Raw genomic sequence first — 24,258 nt, 5'->3', positions numbered from 1 at the left:
TGAAAAGAAAACTCCTGATTGGACGGTGAAAATGCACAGCATCCTTGAGGCGATTACGCGACCTCTCCTGTTGTAAAACTGCGCCGTTTGACGTCGCGGAGCCGCAAGGCTTCGGCTAAGTTCGGCTAACTGTTTCGTTAGCAATTTTTCTTTTTAGGGAAGACATGGCGACGGCTTTGCAGCAAGTCTTGGAAAGGAATGAGATCAGCAGACTGACCAAAGCCGCTCAGAACAAACTCGAGAGGTTTCTCACGGAGAAGCAGAGGGAGTTGGAGGAGCTCAGGACTAGCCATGAGAGCTATAAAGCGGACTGCGGTGAGCAGAGGGCTAGGTTAGGCTAACTGCCTGGGAGTCGGTATTATTAGTTGAGGTTGGTGGGAGTGGAGCAGCGCGGTTTAACGAGAAAGTGAAAGTACAGCCTGTGCGAAGTTAACAACAAAACTTGTAAATAATCGATAACTAGTATCCTGTGTTCATTACGTGTATGGAAGGTGCATGGCGCCATACTGAACACGATGGCTATTTTCACAAGGAGCTGAGACTTGAATCAAGGAACCCATACTGGATGGCACTATGTACTGCTCCTGGTCAGATAGATAGATAGATAGATAGATAGATAGATAGATATACTGCACTATATTGCCAAAAGTTTTGGGACACCCCTCCAATTCAGGGGTTGGACTTGGCCCTCTACTTCCATGCTTCATCACACCAAGACGTTTTGGACAATTTCATGCTTCCAACTTGATGAATTAGAGCAGAGACCGAGAGCCAAGCCAAAACTGGGACATCTGCCTTTACATGCACATGAATTTAATATGGAATTGGCCCACCCTTTGCAGCTATAACAGCTTTAAATCTTCTGGGAAGGCTTTCCACAAGATTTAGGAGTGTGTTTATGGGAATTTTTGACCATTCCACTAGAAGCACATTTGTGAAGTCAGCCACTGATGTTGGATGAGAAGCTCTGGCTCTAATTTATTCCTGAAGATATTCTATCAGGTTGAGGTCAGGACTCTGTGCAGGACAGTCCAGTTCCTCTGCACCAAACCCACTCGTCCTTTTGTCTTTATGGACCTTGCTTTGTGCACTGGTGTGCAGTCATGTTGGAACAGGAAGGGGTCATCCCCAAACGGTTCCCACAAAGTTGGGAGCATGAAATTGTCCACAGTGTCTTGGTATGCTGAAGCATTAAGAGTTCCTTTCACTGGAACTAAGAGGGGAAGCCCAACCCCTGAATTCAATGATTTGGAGGGGTGTCTCAAAACTTTTGGCAATGTAATGTCTATTCATCCCCAAGAAGGAATTTGTGTGCTAGACAAAGCTGTAACATTCAACATGCATTTAACAGTGCAAAGAATCGCAAAGTCGCGTGTATAACTTTCAGCATTTACATCGCATCTAAATAGGCCTAATGCATAATGTTCATTGGGTAACAACTAAGTTCAACTTATCAAGTCATATTTTATGAATAATTATTCCCAGTTTCACACGCCAGTCTTGCTAACTCTTTACAGAACTAAGAGCATGCTGAAAAAGTTGCTAGATGATGCCATTATGCCATAATTAGCATATTAATGTTTTTTTCTTGATCATTGGCTGTCCAATTACAAATACGATCAAAAAATAGAAATAGCCTTTATTTGTCACATATACATTACAGCACAGTGAAATTCGTTCTTCACATATCCCATCCATGGAGATTGGGGTCAGAGCGCAGGGTCAGCCATGATACAGCGCCCCTTGAGCAGAGAGGGTTAAGGGCCTTGCTCAAAGGCCCAACAGTGGTGCTGGGGCTTGAAAACGATGGGGTAGACTTTTATTCAGATGTATTATAATTATAATCATCTTCGGTCATGGCACCACAGTGTAATCTGTTTTTACTTTCTATCAAGAACACAAACAAAAAGAAACAGTGCTAGTGAGTAGTTGTGAAATGGACATGATGGTAACAGTTACTATGTGGAATAACATGCTTTTAATACCTGGAAATGTATCCGAGAGGAGTGCTTAAATATGTAGGAAAAAGTTGGGTTTGGCATAAGCAACTGTGGTCAGTGATTGGTCAATAGGAACATCTGCAGGGCGAATTTGGGCGTTACTGGTTTACACTGGTGGAGAGGCAAGTTAACCAAGATGTTGTCTAGAGAGTCTTATCAAGCACAGCATGATTTCTAACATCGAACTTTTTTTTAAATAATAATAATGCTGCTAAAGAATTTTATAAAGTCACCAAATCAAGTCTCTAAAGTTGGCAACTCTGCACTTAGTCAGTTTTAGTGTTTTATTCTGTTCAGGATTGTGGTGGATTCCTGAGATAATTCCTACAATGATCTGCACATTTAATTATGTTGTGCATTTCAGCTTTATTAGTATATCTACAGCTCTGAATCTGTAAGGCTGGACTGTATATGTCATCACCTTATGATTTATTTTACATCATAGAAAAATAAAGGAAAACTTGCCTGAATTCAGCACATTAACTTAACAAAGCTTGCTGGTGATTGTAATATACTATGTGTGTGTTTGTGCAGAGCAACAGTCAGCCAGCACTGAAAAGAAGATAGAGGAGCTGCAGGAACAGCTTGTGTCCAACAGTAAAGAGTGTGAGACCCTTAAGGAGGAGAAAGGCCAACTCGGTGAGTGACTGCATCTTCACGCCAACTTACATTTCAGCTATTCCATGTTTACTGCTTCAGAAGTAAAGAGAAGTGGTGTGGAATTTAGTAATGAACAGACTAAAAGTGTTAACAATCCTGAAGGTTGTTGTTTGTAAATATATTTTACTGCTCAGAGTCTAATCCTTAAGCCATACGATGATGTACAACATCGTACAGCAAGTTATACGCAAGAGGAAAGATGTCTTTAGCTGTCTTTTGACCTTTTTTGAATATCCTTGTTATTGGTCTGGTCTGATCTGGTCTTAATCTATTCACATGACTGGAGAGATGCACCGATCAGACATAACATTTATGACCATCTGCCTAATATTGTGTTGGTCCCACTTTTGCTGCCAAAACAGCCCTGACCCGTCGAGGCATGGACTCCACTAGATCCCTGAAGGTGTGCTGTCGTATCTGGCACCAAGATGTTAGCAGCAGATCCTTTAAGTCCAGTAAGTTGCAAGGTGGGGCCTCCATGGGCCCCAACTTGCAGTACTTAAAGGATATTTACAGGACTTAAAGGAAACTTTTGATAGACCACTGCAGACCAGGAACACCCCACAAGAGCTGCAGTTTTGGAGATGCTCTGATCCAGTCGTCTAGCCATCACAATTTGACCCTTGTCAAACTCACTCAAATCCTTACACTTGTCCATTTTTCCTGCTTCTAACACATCAACTTCGAGGACAAAATGTTAATTTGCTCCCTAATATATCCCACCCACTAACAGGTGCCATGATGAGGAGATAATCAGTGTTATTCACTTCACCACTTAGTGCTCATAATGTTATGGCTGATCAGTGTATATTCAGGATTCAAGAATTCAGTATTGTCTCACAAGTGCAGTCAGTTTCTGATGTTAGGCAATTAGCTAATTGTTTTAATCCAGTAACTCTATGGTCTTCCTGTTTAGCTGAAGAACTCAAGAAACTAAAAGCAGCTGATGACGAAGAAGAAACATTGCAGAAGGTACGGTTTTGATTTCTGTTTATGTGACACACTCCCAGTATCGGATAATTTCCATGTATGTAGTGTTTAGCTTGTGTGCCCCCCCCCACTTCTATCTGGTCAGTTAAGGACACAGCAGTCCCAAACAACCAACTAAATCAGCACAACTACAGTAATATGTGTGAAAGTGCTCTAAATCACTTTGTAATTTTTATGCTTGTAATGAAATACTGTTTCTACTTAGACTGTATGGATGAACCACATGTAGATGTAGGGAGCGGCAAGCAATTTTGTTATAGTTATGTAGACCAATAGAGACATTTCTACTGAAGATAGACATATCTGCAAAACCCCTTTAATGTAAAGCTGGCTGTTTCAGGATAAACCTCCAAAAGCCAAATATGAGATCGAAGCAGAAAACCGAGAGCTGTCCCGCTTGCTGGAGAAGAAATCACAAGAGATGGAAAATCTCGCCGGTAATGTAACTGTTAATTCTACCGCATGCGACCAAGCTTTGTTTGTGATCGTTTTCTACAGATACCTTTTACATGAACTTATTCTGTGAGTGTATATTTGACTTATTTGCAGAGGAGCTTAAGCGTATCAGTGAGAAACTGGAGGAAACCAGCACAGTGAAGATGGAGCTTCAGCTGAAACTGGATGAGCTCCAGTCACCCGAGCTTTCTATTCAGGTAAACACAATCTGATATATAATACACCGTTCATTCGCCATGCATGTATCTCATGCTTTTCCCAGATTTCTGTATAATTCCAAATACCTTCATGTTATTAGTGCTATGCTTGAGCAGGTTGAAATATGCTGTAAAATGGAAAGTTTGGGCTGAAATCTAGCACACATCAATAAAAACCTTTAAATGGTTGTCTTTTATAATACAATGTGCCCACAGAGGTTGTTTTGCCTTTTTTTTTTCCTGTCATGAATTGGGCAGTTTATCAAGTCAGGTTGTCCTGGCTGTCTTTAAACATAATAGCCTTGATTAATGTGTTTAATATATTAAGATGAATGAGCTCAGTGTTCGTCATGTTGCAGCATCGGGAGAAGCGGATGGAGCAAGAGAAGGAGCTTCTTCAGAACCAGAACACGTGGTTGAACACTGAGCTGAAAAGTAAAACGGATGAGCTTCTCACGGTGACCAAACAGAAGGGTATTGAGATCCTGCAGTTAAAGTGCTCTCTGGAGAGCAAGACCGAGGAGGTACGTTACCTTTCCCCTGCCTACCATCACACTTCCGCTTCACACTGTAGTCCATCAGAGACAACCTGGCTTTGATTTGTGCAACTGACCTTTCTTCCAGGTGACCAGGCTTCAGACGGAAGTCGACACGCTAAAGAGAACAAGCGAAAACCTGCAGAAGACGACAGAGAACTTGATGGCCAAACTGAAGGAGGTCTGTTACTGTGTCCTCTGTAGTGATAGCTGCAGACAAACACACATTTATATGGATGTGCTTGTTTTGATACACTATTATTGGTTGTTAATGTTAATATTCATGGTCAGTCTCACTTCTACACAATGTACATTAGAGCATACTATTTTTACAACCATGTTTTGTAGATGTAATAAGAGGTGCTAGTTAACTTGTGATGCTGGTTGAAGACCTATGCTGGATAACGAGTAATCCGTTTTATCCGCATGCCAAGATGTTTGAACGTCATCTAATCACCACCTCTCGCTGCAGGCAGACTGCTTGCTTTTATTTCAGAGAAAAAAAACTTTACCTTCTCCCTCTTTCTCTTCACACCCCAGGAGAAAGATCAGCGCATTGCAATGGAGGAAAAATATCGCAATGAGCTGAACGCCAACATGAGACTCTGCAATTTGTACAAGGTCAGATAATCATGTGTTGATGGAATTATTCATATCTAACAGAACACTTTGACCTGTGTAACTATTTTATTTAATATTCATTTTCAAGTACCCAGTCCATAACTTGGTTCACAGTTCGAAGCAATTTTTTAAAAATACATTTCTACCTTACTGGTTATAGTACACCGCTTTATAATTATTGCATTGTTCCATAGGTGCAGTACTGTTATTGCTTCTGCTAGTTCAGTGTATTACAGATCATGTGAAAGAGCTTGAATTCATCATGTTAATACACAAAATATTACAACTTAATTACATCCCCCCCTAGACCGCAGCGTCCGACTCTGAGGCCAAGAACGCAGAACTCAACAGAGGTGTGGAGGAGCTTAACAAACTGTTAAAGAAAGCAGTGGAAGGTATGACATTTTCTTCTTCCTACTACAGCAACCTTGAAGGCTGTTCACGCTTTACAACATGGATGTAAGCTATATATATATATATATATATATATATATATATATATATATATATATATATATATATATATATATATATATATATATGTAAATAAAATATATATATAAATATAAATATATATATAAATATATATTTAAATAAAAATAATAATGTAATATGGAAATGTTTCTTGCTGACAGCTAACAAAAGTTCGGAGAAGAAACTCTCTGAGCTGGAGGGCTCCCAGGGCAAAGTGGAGGCTGAGCTGCAGGAGAAGATTAGAAATTTGGAGAAAGAGGTGGAGAATGCCAACACATGCCTTGCAGACTTCAAGCGAAGAGGTGCAGTGTTTTATCACTCTATATTATTACCTTAAGCAAATGCTGTTTAAAGCTTGGCGATGTTTATAATAAAGAAACAGTTGAAGGTATGTTCGGTGTCAAAGCTTTGAATAGAATAAAAGCTAGACTACAAGTTTGACTTTGACTCTGTGTCTGTCTGTGTGTGGGTGTGTCTGTCTGTGTGTGGGTGTGTCTGTCTGTGTGTGTCATAAAGTCTCAGAAAACCTGTAAGCATTTTTTTTAAAAAAGTGATTAAAGGCATTTCTGCCAAACATTACTTGAATTGAGTTTGTGTTTTTGTACTGAGTTTAATGCAATAAAGTGTGCTGTTTCTGGACAGGAGTTCCTGCTCTCACTGAAGAGGACCTGACCAAGTTGTCTCCAACTGCAGCTGTAGTGGCCAAGATTGTGAAACCTGGCATGAAGCTTATGGAGGTAGGACAAAAGTTTCATTATCAGGACCTGCTCTTAAAATTCTAAACAATGCTGTCATTGAATCAATTGAAAAAAGGGACACAATTTGTAGATGACATTTAAATGCTTATTATTTCAATTTCCTGGAAAAGATGTCTAGAAGATTTTTGTTACCCTTTCTGGGGTCTCTAAACTCTTTCTGCTGTTTTGGAAATTGATTTTTGAGACATCCCACTCTGACTACCTAAATTAAAGAGTAATAAATAAACCAAACAAAATCAAGTTGTTACTGTCGTCCCATTCTATAACCACTTTACAAATGTTGCTGTTCTGGTCAGAGAGCTAACAATACATGACGCCTCTTATTTGTGACCCAGACGGTTATTTTTTATCATTTATATTACACCAACTCTTGTCTGCTTTACTAGCTGTATAACGCGTTTGTGGAGGCTCAGGACCACCTGCAACTGGAGAATTTGGAGAATCGGCGTATTAATAAGGTGCTGAATGAGATAAAAACAGAGGTGGAGCGTAAGACGTCTATAATAAAGAGGCAGAGGGAGGAGCATGAGAACACGCAGAAGTCTATGGATGACATCAGCTTAAAACTGGAACAAGCCACAAAGGTATGTCAGTGGATGTGTGTGTGTGCAGGTAGCTCCAAATGTCTTAAGTCTATGAAAGAGTTGTTTTTCTTAAATTATTATTTTTCATTAAATTGTAAGTATATATATTTTCTGATTAAGGATGGAAACAATCGTAAAACCCTGTTTTATATCTAATATTTAATAACTGAAAAATTAGTCTTCTATACAAGTCCTTGGTGAAGGTTCATCTGCTAATTTATTTTTTGCCAGGAGATGAATAAACTACAGGAAGAAAGTAAAGAAGTGAATAAGCGATCCTCCTTGCTGGAGAAGGAGAATCAGAGGGCAAGGAAACAGATAGCAGACTTGTCTCAGCAGGTACCGTTGGCCGATTACATGTTTCCGTTACTGTTTCCTTTATTGTTTGCTCAGTTGCAGCATAGAAATCCAGCTTCTTATACACGAGTGTACCGTATGTTAACCCGGGTCAGGTGCGGGTGTTGCTTGTGGAGCTGGAGGAGGCGCGTGGGACCACAGTGGTGCGGGAGGAGGTGAACTCTGCGGTAAGCAGCAGCTCCGAGGTTCAAGGCCCACGTCAGGTTGCCTTCCGCAGCGTAGCGGAGCTCCAGCAGCAAAACCAGAACCTCCTGATCCAGATACGAGAGCTGGAGGAGCAGCATGAGAAGAGCACAGCTGAGGCCAAAACTGCCAGGTACATCACACAGCTGGAATACGTAGTCTGCATGTGTAACTATATAATTTCATTTTTATATCAGTCTGATCACCTGGCTCAGCCAGTTTTGAATTATACCTCATTCTAACACACTTGCAGGCAGACAGAGTTTGATCAGAGACTGGAGAAGGTACAGAAGGAGTTGGAGCTCTTGAAGGAGCAGAGGAACCAGCAGAAGCAGGTAGCTGACTCTGCCATGAGGCAGAGAGACATGTACCGTATCCTGTTACAGACGGCTGGGGTCGACCTTCCTCCACAGGGTAAGCTCACTGTAGTATGAGGATACAAAATTACAGTGCTGGATTTATTGATTAGCGAGCGATCAAAATGGATGAACCTGGTCCTACTATTATGAGCCTTGGAAAATTATTCTTGATCTTTTATCAGACCTGAAAATGTGTAAAAAAGTCATTTTTGTTTAGCAAAAGCAATCATTGTGCAGGAGTTTTACAGATTTACATACAAATGTTCTTTTTTTCTGGTAAGAATGTCTGGGCGTCCTTTTTATCGGCCAGCTTTGACTTGTGTTAGTTCTTCTGCTTCAGCCTGGTGTGCTGTCAAAGCAAGAACAATGTTTAAAAAGTGTCATTATTAGTCTATTAACTGTGTAACCACATGAAGTGGACGATGTCTGTTGTTTATTTATTTTCTGTGTGTTTTAGGCACAGAGGCCGTCTCTGTGACCCCTACACCCAGCAAGCCTGCAGTCATGATCACTCGATCCACTACAAGCCAGTCTATAGCTTCAGAGGTGGTTCAGGCCATGCAGACTAAAGTGGCTTTCAAACAGGTCAGTCCCACAGCTCTACACAAAGCCTTTCTTTAAATTTTGCAATGTAAAATCTGACTAATAATGCCAAATCTGGCTATATTGATTAGATCAGTGTTGATTGGAATACTACTTTAATGTTAAGTATTAATGTATAGTAGGAACAAACTGATGTGTTATGAGGTAAAAGGAATTTGTTAATGGGAAGTCCCTGAAATCTGACTTGCTCAATTCAGTTTTGGTGATGTTTGATGTTTTTGATCATCGCTTTCATATAAATATATACTCTACATTTTTTTTCCCCCCATAGCTAAATGAAGCCTTTGCAACCTACAAGAAGGAAAAAGCAGAGAATGACAAGCTTCTGAATGAGCAGAATGAGCGCCTACAGGGTCAGGTGTCTGACCTAATTTCACAGAAGGCCAAGCTCTCTTCTCAGCTCGAATTTGCCTCTAAGAGGTAAGTGGGGTGGCTCTTCCTATGAACAGGAATATGCCTCAGGCCTAGTCCACACTAACAGGCAAATCTTTTTCAAAAGCATGATTAGTGTGAAATGGAGAAAGGTATTGTGATGCATCATTCTGTATTGGGAATGGATGATACCTCTGATGTTTCATGCATTTTTAAGAATATTGTAATATCATACTATATAGTTCTAAATGCATCAAATGACTTTCCCCGTATGTTCACTGCTTTTATTTTTTAGCTGCAATTGCTAATTGCCCAATCTGCTGACTTGCAGGTACGAGATGATTCAGGAAAATCTTAACAGCTACAGGAGAGAGATCAACTCCCAGAGAGAGAAGATTCAGAAGCTCACTGCAACATCTCAGAAATATGAGGAGATCATTTACACCATGACGCAGGATCTGAGGGAAGCCAACGAGAAACTAGCAGTTGCTGAGGTGTGTCCGGAGAGTCATGCTCCGTTTGTTTCATGAGGCTACTCTTTTGCTTGCGGTTAAAGGAACAAGTCAGCAAAATATTTAATTAGTTTAGGCTGCAAGGATAACGTATCTAACAAGTAATGGAAGCTTGTGAATAGTCAAATACTCACTTATTTTCATAAAAAGACATTTTTTGCTTTGAGGTATTTGTGCATTAATGGTTTCATAATGTAGGAACAGATTCATAATGGACTTTGTAACATATGCATCATTTTATAACAGAAACCGCACAAGCAAGTCTGTTTGAGATAATTGATCACGTCTATTGAATATGAACAACTTTTGAGGTTTCTGTATGATTTAGATACAAAGTTTCTGCTTTGTATGTAAACACTTGTTCTTTTACTCTTCAGGTGCGATGTGAAAACCTGCGTAAGGAGCGTGATATTATGAAGCAGGTGGAGAGCCGACTTAACCAGGAGAAGGAGTCCATCCTGGCTGAGCAGCGTGGGCAGAACCTGTTGCTCGCCAATCTAAAGTCCATCCAGGTACTACTCTGATCACAATTATACACAGTGTTGGGGTGTGTAAAACGTCATGACCTGTGCTACCCGTGAAGGTGATTACTCAGTGCTCTGTTATGTTCTAGCTAACGATGGAGCGCTCTGAGGCAGAAACCAGACAGCGCTATACTAATCAGATTGCACAGTTGGAGAGGGAGATCACACAGCTGAAGAAGAGAGTTGAACAGGAGGTGGAACAGAGACACACTGTGGAGCGCAACCAGGATGTAAGCTGTACTCTTCTCTTTTTGTGTGTGTGTTTGTGCATATTTGAATTTGATGGATTTGGAGTATGACAATCTGGAAGTTTCACAGAACCTGTGTCCATGCTAAAAAGCTTTGTAAATTATCCTGATAAAATCCTGCCTTCTTGTGAACCGGCATGCTAACACTACTGAATGTTAAACATTCTTAACGTTTGTGTGTTTCTGCATATTCATTAGTTTCCAACGTGCTTGTTTTAAATATTTTCTGGACTTGTCATGGTTAGGTTCAGCTGGTGGAAGCTAAGAAGCAGCTGGCAGCTCAGAATGCTCTGCACCAGAAGACCAAGGAGCTGCTGAAGAGCACTGAACAGCAGATGTCCACTCTGAGACAACAGCTGAACAACTTGGAGAATCAGAATGGCAAACAGCCTGTTAAAACCTCATCCAGCGGTAGGTGTCACTGTTTCAGACGATAATGAATGTAAAGCCATTAGGCAAGAGCCACTTTTAAAGCTGTTACATTTTTGAGTATTTGACTATGTTGCTAATCTGGGGGTTTTTTTGGTTCTCTCTTCAGCTGAAGCTCCTGGTGTTCCTGAGCAGGAGGTGGAGGAGTTGCGTGCACGTCTGCAGCAAACTGAGGATCAGAACTCGGATCTGCAGGAACGCCTGAAGAGCGCTCAGAACAACCTAGAAGAATACAGGACCATGGTGCTCAGCCTGGAAGACTACATCAGCAAGGATAAACAAGTGGGTTTGGCTGCATTTTTAGGTTCTCATTTTACACAGGCCTCTCTTGCAGGACATGTCTGTAGAGCTGAGTTTTTGAAAAGGTCTCTCGCAATTGCTGTGGCAATTCATTCATAATGGGCAATCAAATGACTTGTCTGAAATGATACTATTTTTCCTGGAAAGTAGGGACTAGCTAGGACGGCCAGAAAAACACGATGTCTGCGTAATTTATAGTCACTATACAACACAAGGGATAACGATGTGAATTGCAACATGTAGTATAAGAAAAGTGAATATTTTTTGTGTTTTGTAATGTTCCTGGTAAAGACAAAGAATAAGTGACATGGCTTTGCAGATTGATATGTGCTTTCTGTTCTGTACAGGCACTTGAAGAGGCACGCCTATCTGTAGAAAATCAATTGAAGGAGGCGCAGGAGCTTAACAGGCAGCTGGAGGACCGGATGGCTGAGGCAGAAAGGGAGAAGCAGGAGCTGCATGAGGAGAAGCTCAAGGCTGTGGAGAATGTGGAGAAACACGTAAGAAATCAGAATCTCACCTACTAGAAGTTGTAGCTTTTCAACATCCAACACATTTTCAGCTCTCGTACGTTTCTCAGTGTGCAAAATAATGACGTATCACTTGTCTAGATAAAACCAACAATTTTTGGTTTTGACTCTCTTACTATGCGGTAGGTAAAAGAGCTGAAGCAGAATCTGACAGAAATACAGACTGAGCTGCAAGATGCACTGCAAAGAGCAACATCTGCTGCTGCCAAGGAGCAACAAGCCACACAGGACAGCCAGCAGCAGGTGGGAGTATCGATAAGCTCACAGTTTACTATTATTTTCTAATATTGATTATCAGTATTTACTATTATTGCTAATTATTTTTAATCGCAAAAATGTTTGCGCTCAGATTATCAATATTGCAGTTAGGTACGTTCTTCTCTTTATAAATAAAGCAAGCTAAATTGGTTGGCTGGAAAAAACTAAAAGAAATAAAATAGTTACCATTAACAGACTGTAAAAAAAAAAACAGTCAACACTAGTATTTCTCACCACCTTGTCATTTTTTCCCAGGCTAAGCTGGCCATAGAGGCACGGAATAAGTATGAGCGGGAGCTCATGCTGCATGCTGCTGACGTGGAGGCTTTACAGACTGTTAAGAAACAGGCACAAGAGGCAGCAAAGAGTCTCAAAGAGATGGAGGAGAAGGTCCAAAAGGCCACTGCCGAGCTCCAGCAGGACCGTTTGAGCTGGGGACAGCAAGAGAAAAGCGTCAAGGTAGTAATGGAGATAAGGGGTTAACCTATTACAAGTAAAGAATGAATAACCTTTTAAACACTTAATGTTGTGTTCAGGAAGAACTTGTGAAACAGGAGCAACGTGTAGAAGACCTTCAGAAACAGAACAAAATGCTCCATGAACAGATGGAACAGCTAAATATTAAAATGGCTGCCACTGTTCAGGAGCAGGGAGCCGGAGAGGGCATGCTAAACGTTTCTTTTAACGAGGAGGACAAAAGTCAAGAGCAGATCCTTGAGATCCTCAGGTGAATGTCTAACACAATCCTCCAAGGCATTCTGACTTGTATTTCGCTCATAAGTATATATTGTATGTATATCACACATGGTTCTCATCTTCATTAGATTTGTGCGTCGGGAGAAAGAGATAGCTGAGGCTCGGTTTGAGGTCGCTCAAGTAGAAACACAGCGCTACCAGCAGCGCATGGAGCACCTAGAGAAAGAGCTAAAGGAGGTCCAGGACAGCCTGACAGCTGAGCGAGACAAACTACAGGTTAGAAACCACAAAATGTGTAGAGGATACAGTGATGCATGATACAGTCATTGTTTATGGTACAGGTTGCTTTATACTGCATATTTTGATTTGTACAGATGACTACGAAGGCCATGGCTCAGCAGGAGGAAAAACTGAAAAGGCTAGAGAGCTTGAATGCTTTGACTGAAACCAACAAGATGCTGAAGGAAGAAAAGAACCGGCTGGAACAAGAGCTGCAGCAGAACCGGGCCAAGGTAAGGACACACATTTCATAAAATTTCATACCTGCTGAACTCCTATAAACCTCTCTGTTGCATATGCTACATTCCAAAAGTTCACAAGAAACATGAAAAATGAGCATGAAAATTGCACTAGTAATGTAAATAAATGTTAAAAAATTATGAAAATTACTACAGTTTATGAAAGGCTTAGTGAACTTAAAGACCCAACCCTAAAGACCCTAGAAAGTATCTAGACCCACTTCAAATTTATTTTTTCCCGTCTCATTGTTCTCTAATTTCCCTCGTCACTGCACTCAGTACCCAAAGCGGGGAAAAAAATCTGGAAATGATTGCAAATGTATGAAAAAGGAAAAACAAGAAATATCGCATGTACATAAGTATTCAGACCCTTTGCAACAAACAAAAAGATTTCTCTGGATCGTTGCTGAGATGTTTCTACACCTTGATTGGAGTCCACCTGTGGTAAACTTAATTGACTGAACATGATTTGGAAAGGCACACACTTCTCTGTAGAAGGCCTCACAGCTGACGATGCATATCAGAGCAAAAATAAAACCATGAGGTCAAAGGAACTGCCTGCAGGCCTCAGAGACAGGATTGTTGCAAGGTACAGATCTGGGGAAGGAGACAAATACATTTCTGCTGCAATGAAGATCCCTGAAGAGCACAGTGGCCTCCATTATTCTCAAATGGAAGAAGTTCCTTCCAAGAGCTGGTTGCCTGGCCAAACTGAGCAATCGGGAGAAGGGCTTTAGTAAAAGAGGTGACCAAGAACCCGATGGTCACGCTGACTGAGCTCCAGAGATCTTGCGTGGAGATGAAAGTTCCAGAAGGACAACCATCACTGCAATTAAGCCCAGATGGGTGGAGGCCTGCAGAGTGGCTAGATGGAAGCCTCTCCTCAGTGCAAAACGCATGAAAGCCTGCTTTCTGTGTATTAATTTCTTGTGAAAGTCTACACCAGAATTGCTCTTTGAATTGTAACTTAAATAGTGTGGAAGATCTGCCATGAGCACTTTTTATTTTCAGTTTCAATATCAAGTAGAAATCATGTCTTTGTGTTCAAAAAACATTGTAATCTAATTTCATTACTGTCATTTAATAAAGACCACCAAGTATTTATTCCTAAAGCATGCTTTAAATTTCTCTTTTTCCAGACGCATAAGCTGGAGGCAGACATGAGGCCTCTGCAGGAGAGCAATGCCGAGCTGAGTGAGCAGAATGGCATGCTGCAGGCCGAGAAGCGACTCCTGGAGGACGATGTCAAGCGCTGGAAGAATCGCACTCAGGTCTGCAACTCTATGGTTGTACTTTTTAAAAGAATATGTGAGGTTATGGCAAGTCTTGAGGGGCAGTTGATGAGTGTGTATGTGTGTGCAGCAATTGGTGAGCCAGCAGAAAGATAGCAATCAGGAGGAAAATAAGAAGCTCCAAACAGAGAAGGAGGCCCAAGTCAAACGCATCCAGCAGCTCACAGAGGAGACAGCCAAACTGAAGAGTGAGCTGGCCAGGTCAGTAATTAAATACATCTGTCGAAACCGTGAATGTCAACGATAAATAAGGTCTAATGAGACAGGACTACTAGCACAGTTGGCATCTGGAGTGTCTGAGATTAGTCATAGTGACCAGAGCCTGGAAAAACACACTTTGGGTTCATTTGCATAATTGTTTTTGTTATGTGAAGATATAAATCTTAGTGGCAATATATATATACGTTTTGCAGCCCTAATAAAAAATTTATAATCACTTTTTTTCGTGTGTGCGTGTGTAGGGCGAACGCGTCTGCATCTGCATCACAGAGTCAGGGTCAGAACCTGAGGGAGAATGTGGGCAAACTCACCACGGAGAGGGACAATCTGAAGAAGGAGCTGGAAGCCAAGATTCTGGACATCCAGGAGAAGATCAAAACCATCACACAGGTCAAGAAGATTGGCCGCCGCTACAAAACCCAGTACGAGGAGCTTAAGGCCCAGCATGACAAGGTACGATAGAGTTGGGACAAGTCTTTCTGTCTGTCTTTGTCTACATGTAGTTTATTTTATTTATTTATTTTTTTTATATTTTTTTTCGCACATGCTTTGGTCAGCAGCTTAAATCTTTAGCAGAAAAAATAAGCCAGTACTTTAATACTCAACTTCTTAAGAGAGGACTCTATCTTCCCTGTTTAGTTTGTATGTAATAATTAACTACACCATAATACAAGATTGTTTATTTCTAGTCAAAAGAATGTTTTTAATGAAATTATTTAGTGCAAGTCTTATCTTAAATTTACTGTATATTTAACTGCTTCTTGTCTTTGTGCTTTTGTTATCTCAGATGGTTGCGGAAGCAGCTGGTAAACCTGCACAAGCTGATGAAGCGCTGATGGAGGCACAGCAGGCCTCAGTGCAGGAGATCCAGAGCCTGAGAACATCTCTGAGCCAGGCCCAGAGTAGAGCCACAGAGTTGGAAGCACAGGTGGATAGCCTGCAAAAGGTACTGTGCTTATCTGTTTACCTGGAAATTTCATTACTTTTTGTACTTTGTGCATGAAATTAAATTATGATTATTTATTCTTATACAGATAATGGATGAGAGACTTGCATTACTTGTTGCGTCCTTTAGGCTTGTATCTCCAGTGCAAAACTAAAGAGGCACACAAATTTGTTTACCTTGATCAGCTACATCGAGAGTTAAAGTGTATTAAAACTGTTGATTTCATTTTTACATTCAAATAAGTGTGTTATAAACATAAGATTTTATTCCCAGAAGTTATAAAGTATATAAGAGGTCCCCTGAGGTTATGTGGACCTGTAATTGTTGTGTTAACAAAGAGAAAGGTAGTGACCGTGTATAAGCCAGAGTTTCTGTTCTTAACATGCAGGCAGCTGGAGAGCGGGAGGCCGAGGTGAAGAGTCTTCAGGAACAACTTGCTCAGATTCAACCAGAGCTGACGCGTCTCCGTACAGAGCTTCAGGAGAAAGGCAGTCAGGTGGACCAGCTAAAACAGCAGAACACTGAGAAAGATGAGAAAACCAAGAAAGCCATCCTGGTAGCCAAGCAGAGGATCGGCCTACTCAACAGTGAGTGCAGTACACACTGTAAATACACAAGCTGTGAAAATGAGACAGCTCTATTCTTTTGAGTTAAGTGGCAGCAAACCTCAGGTAGTAAATATCAAGCGAGTGATTCAAAGCCTTTTTCCTTTTACAACCCAAAGGTAATCAGTTTAATTGAGCATTGTGTCTAGGTTAAATGGTCAGTGTAAGATGATTTTGACTGAGTTTTTATCGTGAATGCCCCAGGTGCCAAAGAGAAGCTGACGAAGGAGAATGATGAGCTGAAGCAGCAGCGAGAGGAGTTGGAGGTGAGGATGAGCGCACTGAAGTCTCAGTATGAAGGCAGGCTTAGCCGCCAGGAACGGGAGCTGAGAGAGTTGCGTGAACAACAGGAAAGACACGGAGAACAACGAGACGAGCCTCTGGAGCAGGGACCAAGCAAGGTATGACTTGGAACTGGAGGCCAGGACTGCATAGTTTTTATATATAACTATGAAACATAGTTTTGCCTGCACACTTGTATATTCAAGTACTTTTCTAGGTTAAAACTCGAGTCTGTATTTATTATAGTTGTGCTTTACCGATCTGTGGCTTTTCAGGTATAATTATAAATTACAGTGGGCATTTGATTCAGATTTGTGTCCTCAAAATGAAACAAATGAACCTTAAAAATAACCTGCTAAATTTTTGCAGGCTCAAGAGCAGCAGAGGCCATCTGAGAGCAGACAGATCACACTGAAGACCACACCTGCTGCTGACAGAGGAAGGTAATGACCACTAGAGAGCTATAAAATGTAGTTTTTTTGCAGACACATTTGGACTGAGGTCATCATGTCCTCACTTTAACCACTAACTCGTGGTACTTTCTACAGACAGCTTAACAAGAAATAAAATTACCACATGTAATTGTCAAAATATTAAAATAATGACATCTTAACTTCTTTAATATCCACAGTGCTAGTAGCAGTGAGCCACCGACAGCTAACATCAAGCCCACTCCTGTAGCTGGAGCAGCCAACAAACCTTCTTCCATTCCAGGTAGCAAGGCCACTCCAAGAGCAAGCATCAGACCAATGATAACGCCCGCTCCTGTTACCACGCCAACTCCGACTGCAACGGTCATGCCCACAGCGCAAACGGACACACAGGAGGGTGAGAAACCTAGGTTATGTTTTATTGCATTAAGTGCCCCCAAACATGCATAAAATAGGAAAATTTGTGCATGTTTTTATTAATTCTTGTTAAGAAAGTATCTAAAATTGGTCTCTAGAAATGTATCCTCTTAAAATGCAATTCAGAAAAATGTGTTTTTATAATTTGGCACTGCTGTAAACGCAGACTAGCTTGAATAAATCGCACTGTTGTTCAGTCAGTTGTTTTTAAATGTCTATTTACCATCATAATTACAGCTCAGCAGCCGTCTGAGACTCCGGTGGAACATGTGACCGTGTTTGGTAGTGGGTCTGTGCGTTCCACCAGTCCAAATGTTCAGAGCACTCAGTCAATCATCACGCTGCAGCAGAGCCAAGCCACAGCCTTTGTCCAGCCCACCCAACAGCAGGCCAGTCAGGAACCAGCAGCTCCCGTGGTGGAGACAGTGCACAGCTCTCAGATGGAGAGACCGTCTACCTCCACTGCTGTATTTGGCACAGGTGAAATATATATATATATATATTTAGTAATTGGAAGCGTCTGGTTATGTGACTTTTCAGTGTGCATGCAGACCAATGAGGATTTTACTACTACAAAAGACTATATAATTAAATATAATAATGTATATCAACAGCCAATTGGCCATATATTAACAGCTTTTGTATATTTCTGTGGTTTCTGGCTGCAGTAAGGGTTGTGTGATGTGCTTGACCAATTTGTGTTGTAGTGTCCGCGAGTGCGGGTTCATCTCTGCAAAAGCGTGTACGTGAGGAGGAACTGGAAAGCACCACTGAGGTGACTGAGAGCACACAGGATGACCTTAACGAACCCCCTATGGCTAAGAAGCTCCGTATCATCAAGAGAGTCAACCTGGAGGTGTGCTTTATAGGACAAAACATTAAACTGCACGAGTAACATACATCAGATGGGATATTTATAGAACTAATACATAGATATCTCCATGTCCAAGTAACAGAACTTGTTGCTGGATAACACCACATCTTGTGGTCTGTAAAATTAAATAAAATTCTTGAATTATCTGTTACACATTGCAACATGTTTAAGTTTGCAGTTTAGTGTTTATAGACGGTTCTAGCTGAAATAAGAGCTAGGTCTTGGTAGTGTAGTGGCTTGTAGTGTTTCAGTGAAATGCTGTGTAACAAGGTTAATTTGTCTCTGCAGGAGGATATCGACACTGAGGGCAGTAATGATGCGGAAGATGAAGCTCCTGAAGTTACTCTTGAAGCCCCAGATGCCAGTGAGGTAAATCACGCTACATTTTCAGGCAGGATTTAGCATCATACAGTGATGCTATAATCTGTGAGGTTGTGTTCTATTTAATTACAGAACAACTCGTCGATCTACAAACACAGTGACATCCAGATTTCTGTACAAATAACAAAAGCTTAACCCTAGATTTGGTTAAAGGTCGTATTTAAATACAACGGAGTTGAATAAGGAGCTTTTGTACCCTCAGAAAATTTGTACCTGTGCTGCCTAACTAATCTGTCCTTTTGAAACTTGTATGCATATAATAAATTATATTTTAATTATGCATGTGTTGTATGTTACAGGAGGTCTACAGTGTATTGGGTGTAGAGGAGACCCTTTCTCAGTCCGTTCCCTTAGATTCGGTGAGCGAGTCTCAGGAATCAACCTACGAGCACAGGCACGATGTCATCATCATTGAGACAGACAGCAACAGTGATGAAGGGGGAGTAGAGGAGGTTGGACAGGTCAGACACTTGGCAGGAAAATTATATATCTTATAATATATCTATCTGTTAATGTTTGTTTTAACAGTTAATGTTTAATCTGCATTCCCCCTTTTGCCTTAATATAAATCATATTCATGAAAAGTCTCTACTCACTGATATTTGAAGATTGGAGAAGTCTCTGATATTTAGAGTTTGGATGTTTGACATGTTTTTGTTTATCCTGTCGCTCCTTCAGCAGTATGGAGAGGAGGAAGAGGAGGAGGAGGATGAAGATGAGGGTGTGATGGCAGAGGGGGAGGAGAGTAACGAAGGCAGTGGAGATGTCAATGAGGCATTTGAAGGCGAGGACACAGAGGTACACCATGTTGCCAACTGTATAGAAATTTTTAGCACAGATTTTATTTTTTTTGTGTCCTGACCGAAAGGAGAGAATGTGCTTTTTTTTGGTTTCAGATGTTTCTTCTGATCTGCACTAGATATTTTAATCTTTAAATAATCTAAATATTGGTCTCTCTCGTGTTTGTTGTGCTGTATCACAGACCGCTGAGGCCACTGAGCCAGGCACTGAGAATGAGGAGAGTCAGGGAGCATCAATGTCCATTCAGAAACGCACTGATTCTCAGAGCAGTGGTACATCTAAACACACACACACTTCCAAATATTCATGATGCTTTCTTGTTCTGTAAATAACCTTGTTAAAGTTTTAGACTAATGATAAATTAAAAAACATAATCATTCAGCTTTTGTAATAATAAAACATTTTTTAACAAACCTTAATTTATTTGAATCGTGTGCAGGTGAAGCGAGTGCCAGCACAATAGAGCCATCTCCTGTAGTTGAGCCCGTTCGGGAGGTACAGCCTTCCCCCAGCACGACTGGTACAGCCAGCAGCTCCTTGTCCTCCCAGGGACCCAGAGTGCCCCAGTCACCTCGTAGACCGCATCAGACACCCCCACCTCGCCTCAACATCCACCCTGTTCCTGAACTTGGGCCCCCACTCATACAGGTACAGTATTCCTACTTCAGTTATGTAAGGAATGTCCAAGTCATTTTATTTGTTTATGGTTTTCTGTCATCTAGTCATAAAGCTAGCTATATCAGAATTGTCAGGTTTAATCCTTAGGCTGTAAAACATGTATTTAAGTTTCATAGCAATAGTATGATCATAGTAAATATCTGCAATAATAGAAATTGAGGCTTGTGGATCATCCTGGCTTATAAAACTGATCCTAACATAACATGGTAAGATGGACTCTCTGGAATGAAATAAAAGTATTATTTATTTATTTTTTAAACAGAGGCAGTCGGGCCAGACTAGACGCCCATCAACAAGCCGTGTACCCCAACTCACACCTGGGATAGGAAGCATGGTAAGTCTTGCTGTCTCTCTCTCTCTCTCTCTCTCTCTCTCTCTCTCTCTCTTTGTCTCTGTCTTTCTCCCCTTCTGTGTTTTATGTTTAATGGAAAAAAGCGTTTTTAAAAAACGTCCTCTTCTGTGTTTTCCCTACAACTTCTCCAGCAGCAGCACTTCTTCGACGATGATGACCGTATGGTTCCTAGCACTCCAACTCTAGTGGTTCCTCACCGTAATGATGGCTTTGCTGAGGCTATTCAGTAAGTAAAAATATTTTATGGCTAAGGGGAATCTCTCGTACCTTCACACTTTCCATTACTAGACATTTTATTTTGGGGAATAATTGCATAAAATCCATGTTATGGTTTGACCCAAAATATACCGTATGCTTAAAGCTTTCAGCTGGTTTACATAAGGGTAATATTCTTCTGCACATTTTTTTTTGTTAGTGTATTGTTTAGTGGAGAATCTGCAGAAACAAGGTTTAAAACCTAAAAATAAATTTAAATTGTGTAAACATGACCACAAGCCTCTAAATCGGATTATATTAGTGGGAAAGACAGATTGGTGTTATAAAAGCCCTGACTGAGGAGGAGACAAGTCTTTGTCTCAGTTTGATTTTAGATAGTGTTCTGTCTATATTTAATGCAAAACTAGAATCCTATGGCTGTTGTTGCCACAAATTATGCCAATTATTTATTAATTCAATAATTAATTAATTATTTAAAAATAGTTTTGTTCCCTATTAACTCTCAGTTGATCTTGTACTCTATCTAATCTAATATCTCTCTCAGTTCTCCTCAGGTTGCTGGTGTCCCTCGTTTCCGTTTCGGTCCTCCAGAGGACATGATTCCTCAGACAAGCTCATCTCATTCAGATTTGGGACAGCTGGCATCTCAGGGTGGTGAGTTTCACAAAGCATCACATGGTTTCTGTCATCACTTTTAACCAACTGTTTAAATGTTTTGTTTTTCTGTTATGTATAGTGGTTATATGCTGTGAAAACACTCTGTGAATATACTCTAAAAATTGTGTCCCAGGTTTGGGCATGTATGAGAGTCCTCTCTTTCTGGCTGCTCATGATGAAGAGTCTGGAGGCAGGAGTGTTCCCACCACACCTCTGCAGGTTGCAGCTCCAGGTTAGCAGTCAGATCATTTATCGGTTGATCACAAGATTGCCTTGAGATGTTGTCTTGCACTCCTTTTTACTGAAACCTCTTCTTGTTTGTAAAGTGAGCGTTTTTACCGAGAGTCAGCCATCAGACGTGGCTGAGCCGGCCTCACAGTCTGTCCCGATGGTCAGTACATCCACGGCGGCTATGAGCGGACCTGGAGAAGCTGTTCCTGGGGATGATGCTGATGATGTGTTTATGGCAGAAGCGGAAAGTGAAGGGTGAGCGGATCATGACCTATCATTCTATACTATTGCATTAGTGGTTTTTATTTATTGCCCCTGCTAAAATGTTTTCTGGAGAAATTTTTCTCAGGAAAAATTAAAGGCAATCCCATGTTTTTGTATATTGCACATATGATCTATAAGATTTCTTCTCTCTTTTTTTTTTTTTTACGTTTGTGCATGAGCAGAACGAGTGGTGAGGCGTCATTGGAGAGCCAGTCTGAACTAGAGCCTGCTCAGCCTTCTGATGATGCAAGTCTGCCTTCTACCAGCCAAGAGCCAACCTCCAGCTCTGCTCCAGGTACACACACTTACACCTGAGACTTTAAAACTTTTATAGACTTCAACCTGAAATTGTAATGTTGACTTATATAATGCCATTTGTCTTAGACATCACATCTCCCACGCACTGGACAATACAGAATCAATGAGGTTAAACTGAGGCTAGCGTCTCACCTGTTGTTAAGCTAGCATGCACAATAATACAGATCAATTGTGTGTAATGCCCGAACCTGTGACTGCAAATGCATGGCACTTAAAATGATGAAGGTTTTGTATGATGAATTAATCATTACTGCAAACTGGGCACCTTCATATTTATTGAATTTGAGGATGCCTGCAGACATCTTTTTTTTTTTTTTTTTTTTTTTTTTTTTCCTTCTGTTGCCCATGTTTATATCCATGTTTCCACAGATACCAGCAGCAGTCAGCAACCTAGATCTGCAGAGAGAGCTCGCAGAGAGTGTGCCCAGGCACCACGCAGAGCCCAGCTTATCAGAAGAGGTACTTAAGTCTCTCATTCACATCTGTAGTCTTTCAGCTAGACTACTGCCCTTAATACTGTAACACAGTATGTGTATGTATGTGTGTGTGTATATGTATGTATGTATGTATGTATGTATGTATGTATATATATGTGTGTGTATATATACATATAGTCAAAAGTTTGGACACACCATCTAATTCCATGGTCATCCCTGATGTTTATTTCTACATTGTAAAACACAATAATGTCCTTTGAACAGTTGATATTGAGATATGTCTGCTACTGATGCTCTGTAAAGCCTTCATAACGGCTCTAATCTGAGGTGCTGTTAATTGGTGATTTCTGAGGCTGGTAACTCTAAATGAACTTCTCCTCTGCAGCAGAGGTGAGTTTTGGTCTTGCTTTCCTGGGATGGTCTTCATGTGAGCCAGTTTCATCATGGTGCTTGATGGGTTTTGCAAATGCACTTGACAAGACTGTTCTTGCAAGAACTATTCCAGAACACCTGACCTTCGTGTCTTAAAATAACAACTGACTGTTTTTTGTTGTCATTACATATGGATTACTTACGTCCATGTGTGTTATTTCATAATTTTGAAATCTCCAATGTTTTTTGTTTAGGGATTTATTTTCTACATTCTAGAATACTGAACACACCTCATGAGACGAAAATGCGTCCACTGTAGATATGTGTGCACCATGAATTTTATATACACGTGGTCATTCACAGTAATGATGTGTTCTTGTATAACAAACTCTTATGAAGAGCATAAGTGTGGGCATTTCTTATGAAGAGAATAAGCATGGACACATGTTCTTGTATAACAAACTCTTATGAAGAGCATAAGCGTGGGCATTTCTTATGAAGAGAATAAGCATGGACACATGTTCTTGTATAACAAACTCTTATGAAGAGCATAAGCGTGGGCATTTCTTATGAAGAGAATGAGCATGGACACATGTTCTTGTATAACAAACTCTTAAAGTTTAAAGGCAGTTGTTGGTCTGCACAGGATGAAAATGCCCACCACTGAATGGTCCAGTGGAAAAGAATTAGTTGGCCATATCAAAAAAGATGATCCATTATGCTTACATTTTCATGCATTTGATTCATCTGATGCAGTGTGGATATTTTTTAAGGATATGTTTTATATAGATTTAATTGTAAATATTGGGAAAATTGCATTGGTGAAGTACACTAATAAACAAAACACACAAACTCAGAATGGTCATTTTAATATTTTTAATGAAGCAAAGTATAAATGCAGAGAAAATGCAGCATTGTAACATGACATCATTCATTGCCAAGGTCATTAGGTCAGGACCCTAATGGAAAAGTCAATTTTCAGTGTGCTTTTGATTATTTTGTGTGTCTAAATTTTTTTCTCTCTCTTTCACCCTCAGGTATAGGCTATCCTCGTGGTGGTCGTGGCCGAGGCTTCAACAGAGGCATGCCGTTCTGATCGTGTCTCAGTACTAGCTGTGAAATCTTTTACTTTCCATCCAACCGTGTTTAAAGAAGGAAAGCTTTTAAATCAGTACACCAGTTTTCTTTTGTACATATTATACATTTTTAAGTTCTGTAGTTAGCTTCAGTTCGCTTAATTATGATTCCGAATCGCAATTTTGTACTGTACGAATGATGTTCAGTGTTTTGCTAATAATGAATAAAGCTGTTCAGTGTTTT

At 40.6% G+C, this 24,258-nt stretch overlaps 1 protein-coding gene across 4 annotated transcripts; it reads left to right on the top strand.

The window, feature by feature from the left end:
* The first annotated feature begins 59 nt into the window (after positions 1–59).
* On the top strand, positions 60–24,207 carry tpra (translocated promoter region a, nuclear basket protein). Of its 4 annotated transcripts, none has more exons than XM_058413466.1 (51): positions 60–315; positions 2,535–2,639; positions 3,577–3,632; positions 3,991–4,087; positions 4,200–4,303; positions 4,663–4,827; positions 4,928–5,020; positions 5,380–5,460; positions 5,768–5,855; positions 6,096–6,236; positions 6,577–6,671; positions 7,079–7,276; positions 7,508–7,615; positions 7,729–7,949; positions 8,070–8,230; positions 8,633–8,760; positions 9,050–9,198; positions 9,482–9,644; positions 10,040–10,174; positions 10,276–10,416; positions 10,680–10,845; positions 10,973–11,145; positions 11,511–11,663; positions 11,820–11,936; positions 12,207–12,410; positions 12,488–12,678; positions 12,776–12,923; positions 13,022–13,159; positions 14,305–14,436; positions 14,528–14,658; positions 14,919–15,129; positions 15,464–15,622; positions 16,011–16,209; positions 16,432–16,628; positions 16,879–16,952; positions 17,141–17,337; positions 17,595–17,837; positions 18,065–18,213; positions 18,520–18,600; positions 18,912–19,073; positions 19,294–19,410; positions 19,595–19,685; positions 19,853–20,061; positions 20,354–20,425; positions 20,578–20,669; positions 21,204–21,313; positions 21,450–21,548; positions 21,643–21,802; positions 21,994–22,106; positions 22,499–22,588; positions 23,976–24,207. In XM_058413466.1, the coding sequence occupies exons 1-51, from the start codon at positions 165–167 to the stop codon at positions 24,032–24,034; spliced, it is 7,017 nt and encodes a 2,338-aa protein (XP_058269449.1). In that variant the 5' UTR covers positions 60–164; the 3' UTR covers positions 24,035–24,207. The 4 variants fall into 4 exon arrangements, with proteins under 4 accessions (XP_058269449.1, XP_058269447.1, XP_058269448.1 ...); XM_058413464.1 differs by having other exon boundaries at positions 20,575–20,669; XM_058413465.1 differs by having other exon boundaries at positions 19,291–19,410.
* Positions 24,208–24,258: the final 51 nt, after the last annotated feature.

The sequence above is a fragment of the Hemibagrus wyckioides genome, linkage group LG17 (assembly GCF_019097595.1).
Source record: "Hemibagrus wyckioides isolate EC202008001 linkage group LG17, SWU_Hwy_1.0, whole genome shotgun sequence".
NCBI lineage: Eukaryota > Metazoa > Chordata > Actinopteri > Siluriformes > Bagridae > Hemibagrus > Hemibagrus wyckioides.
The sequence above is the reverse complement of the archived record's forward strand: the minus strand, read 5'-3'. Positions and strand labels throughout refer to the sequence as shown.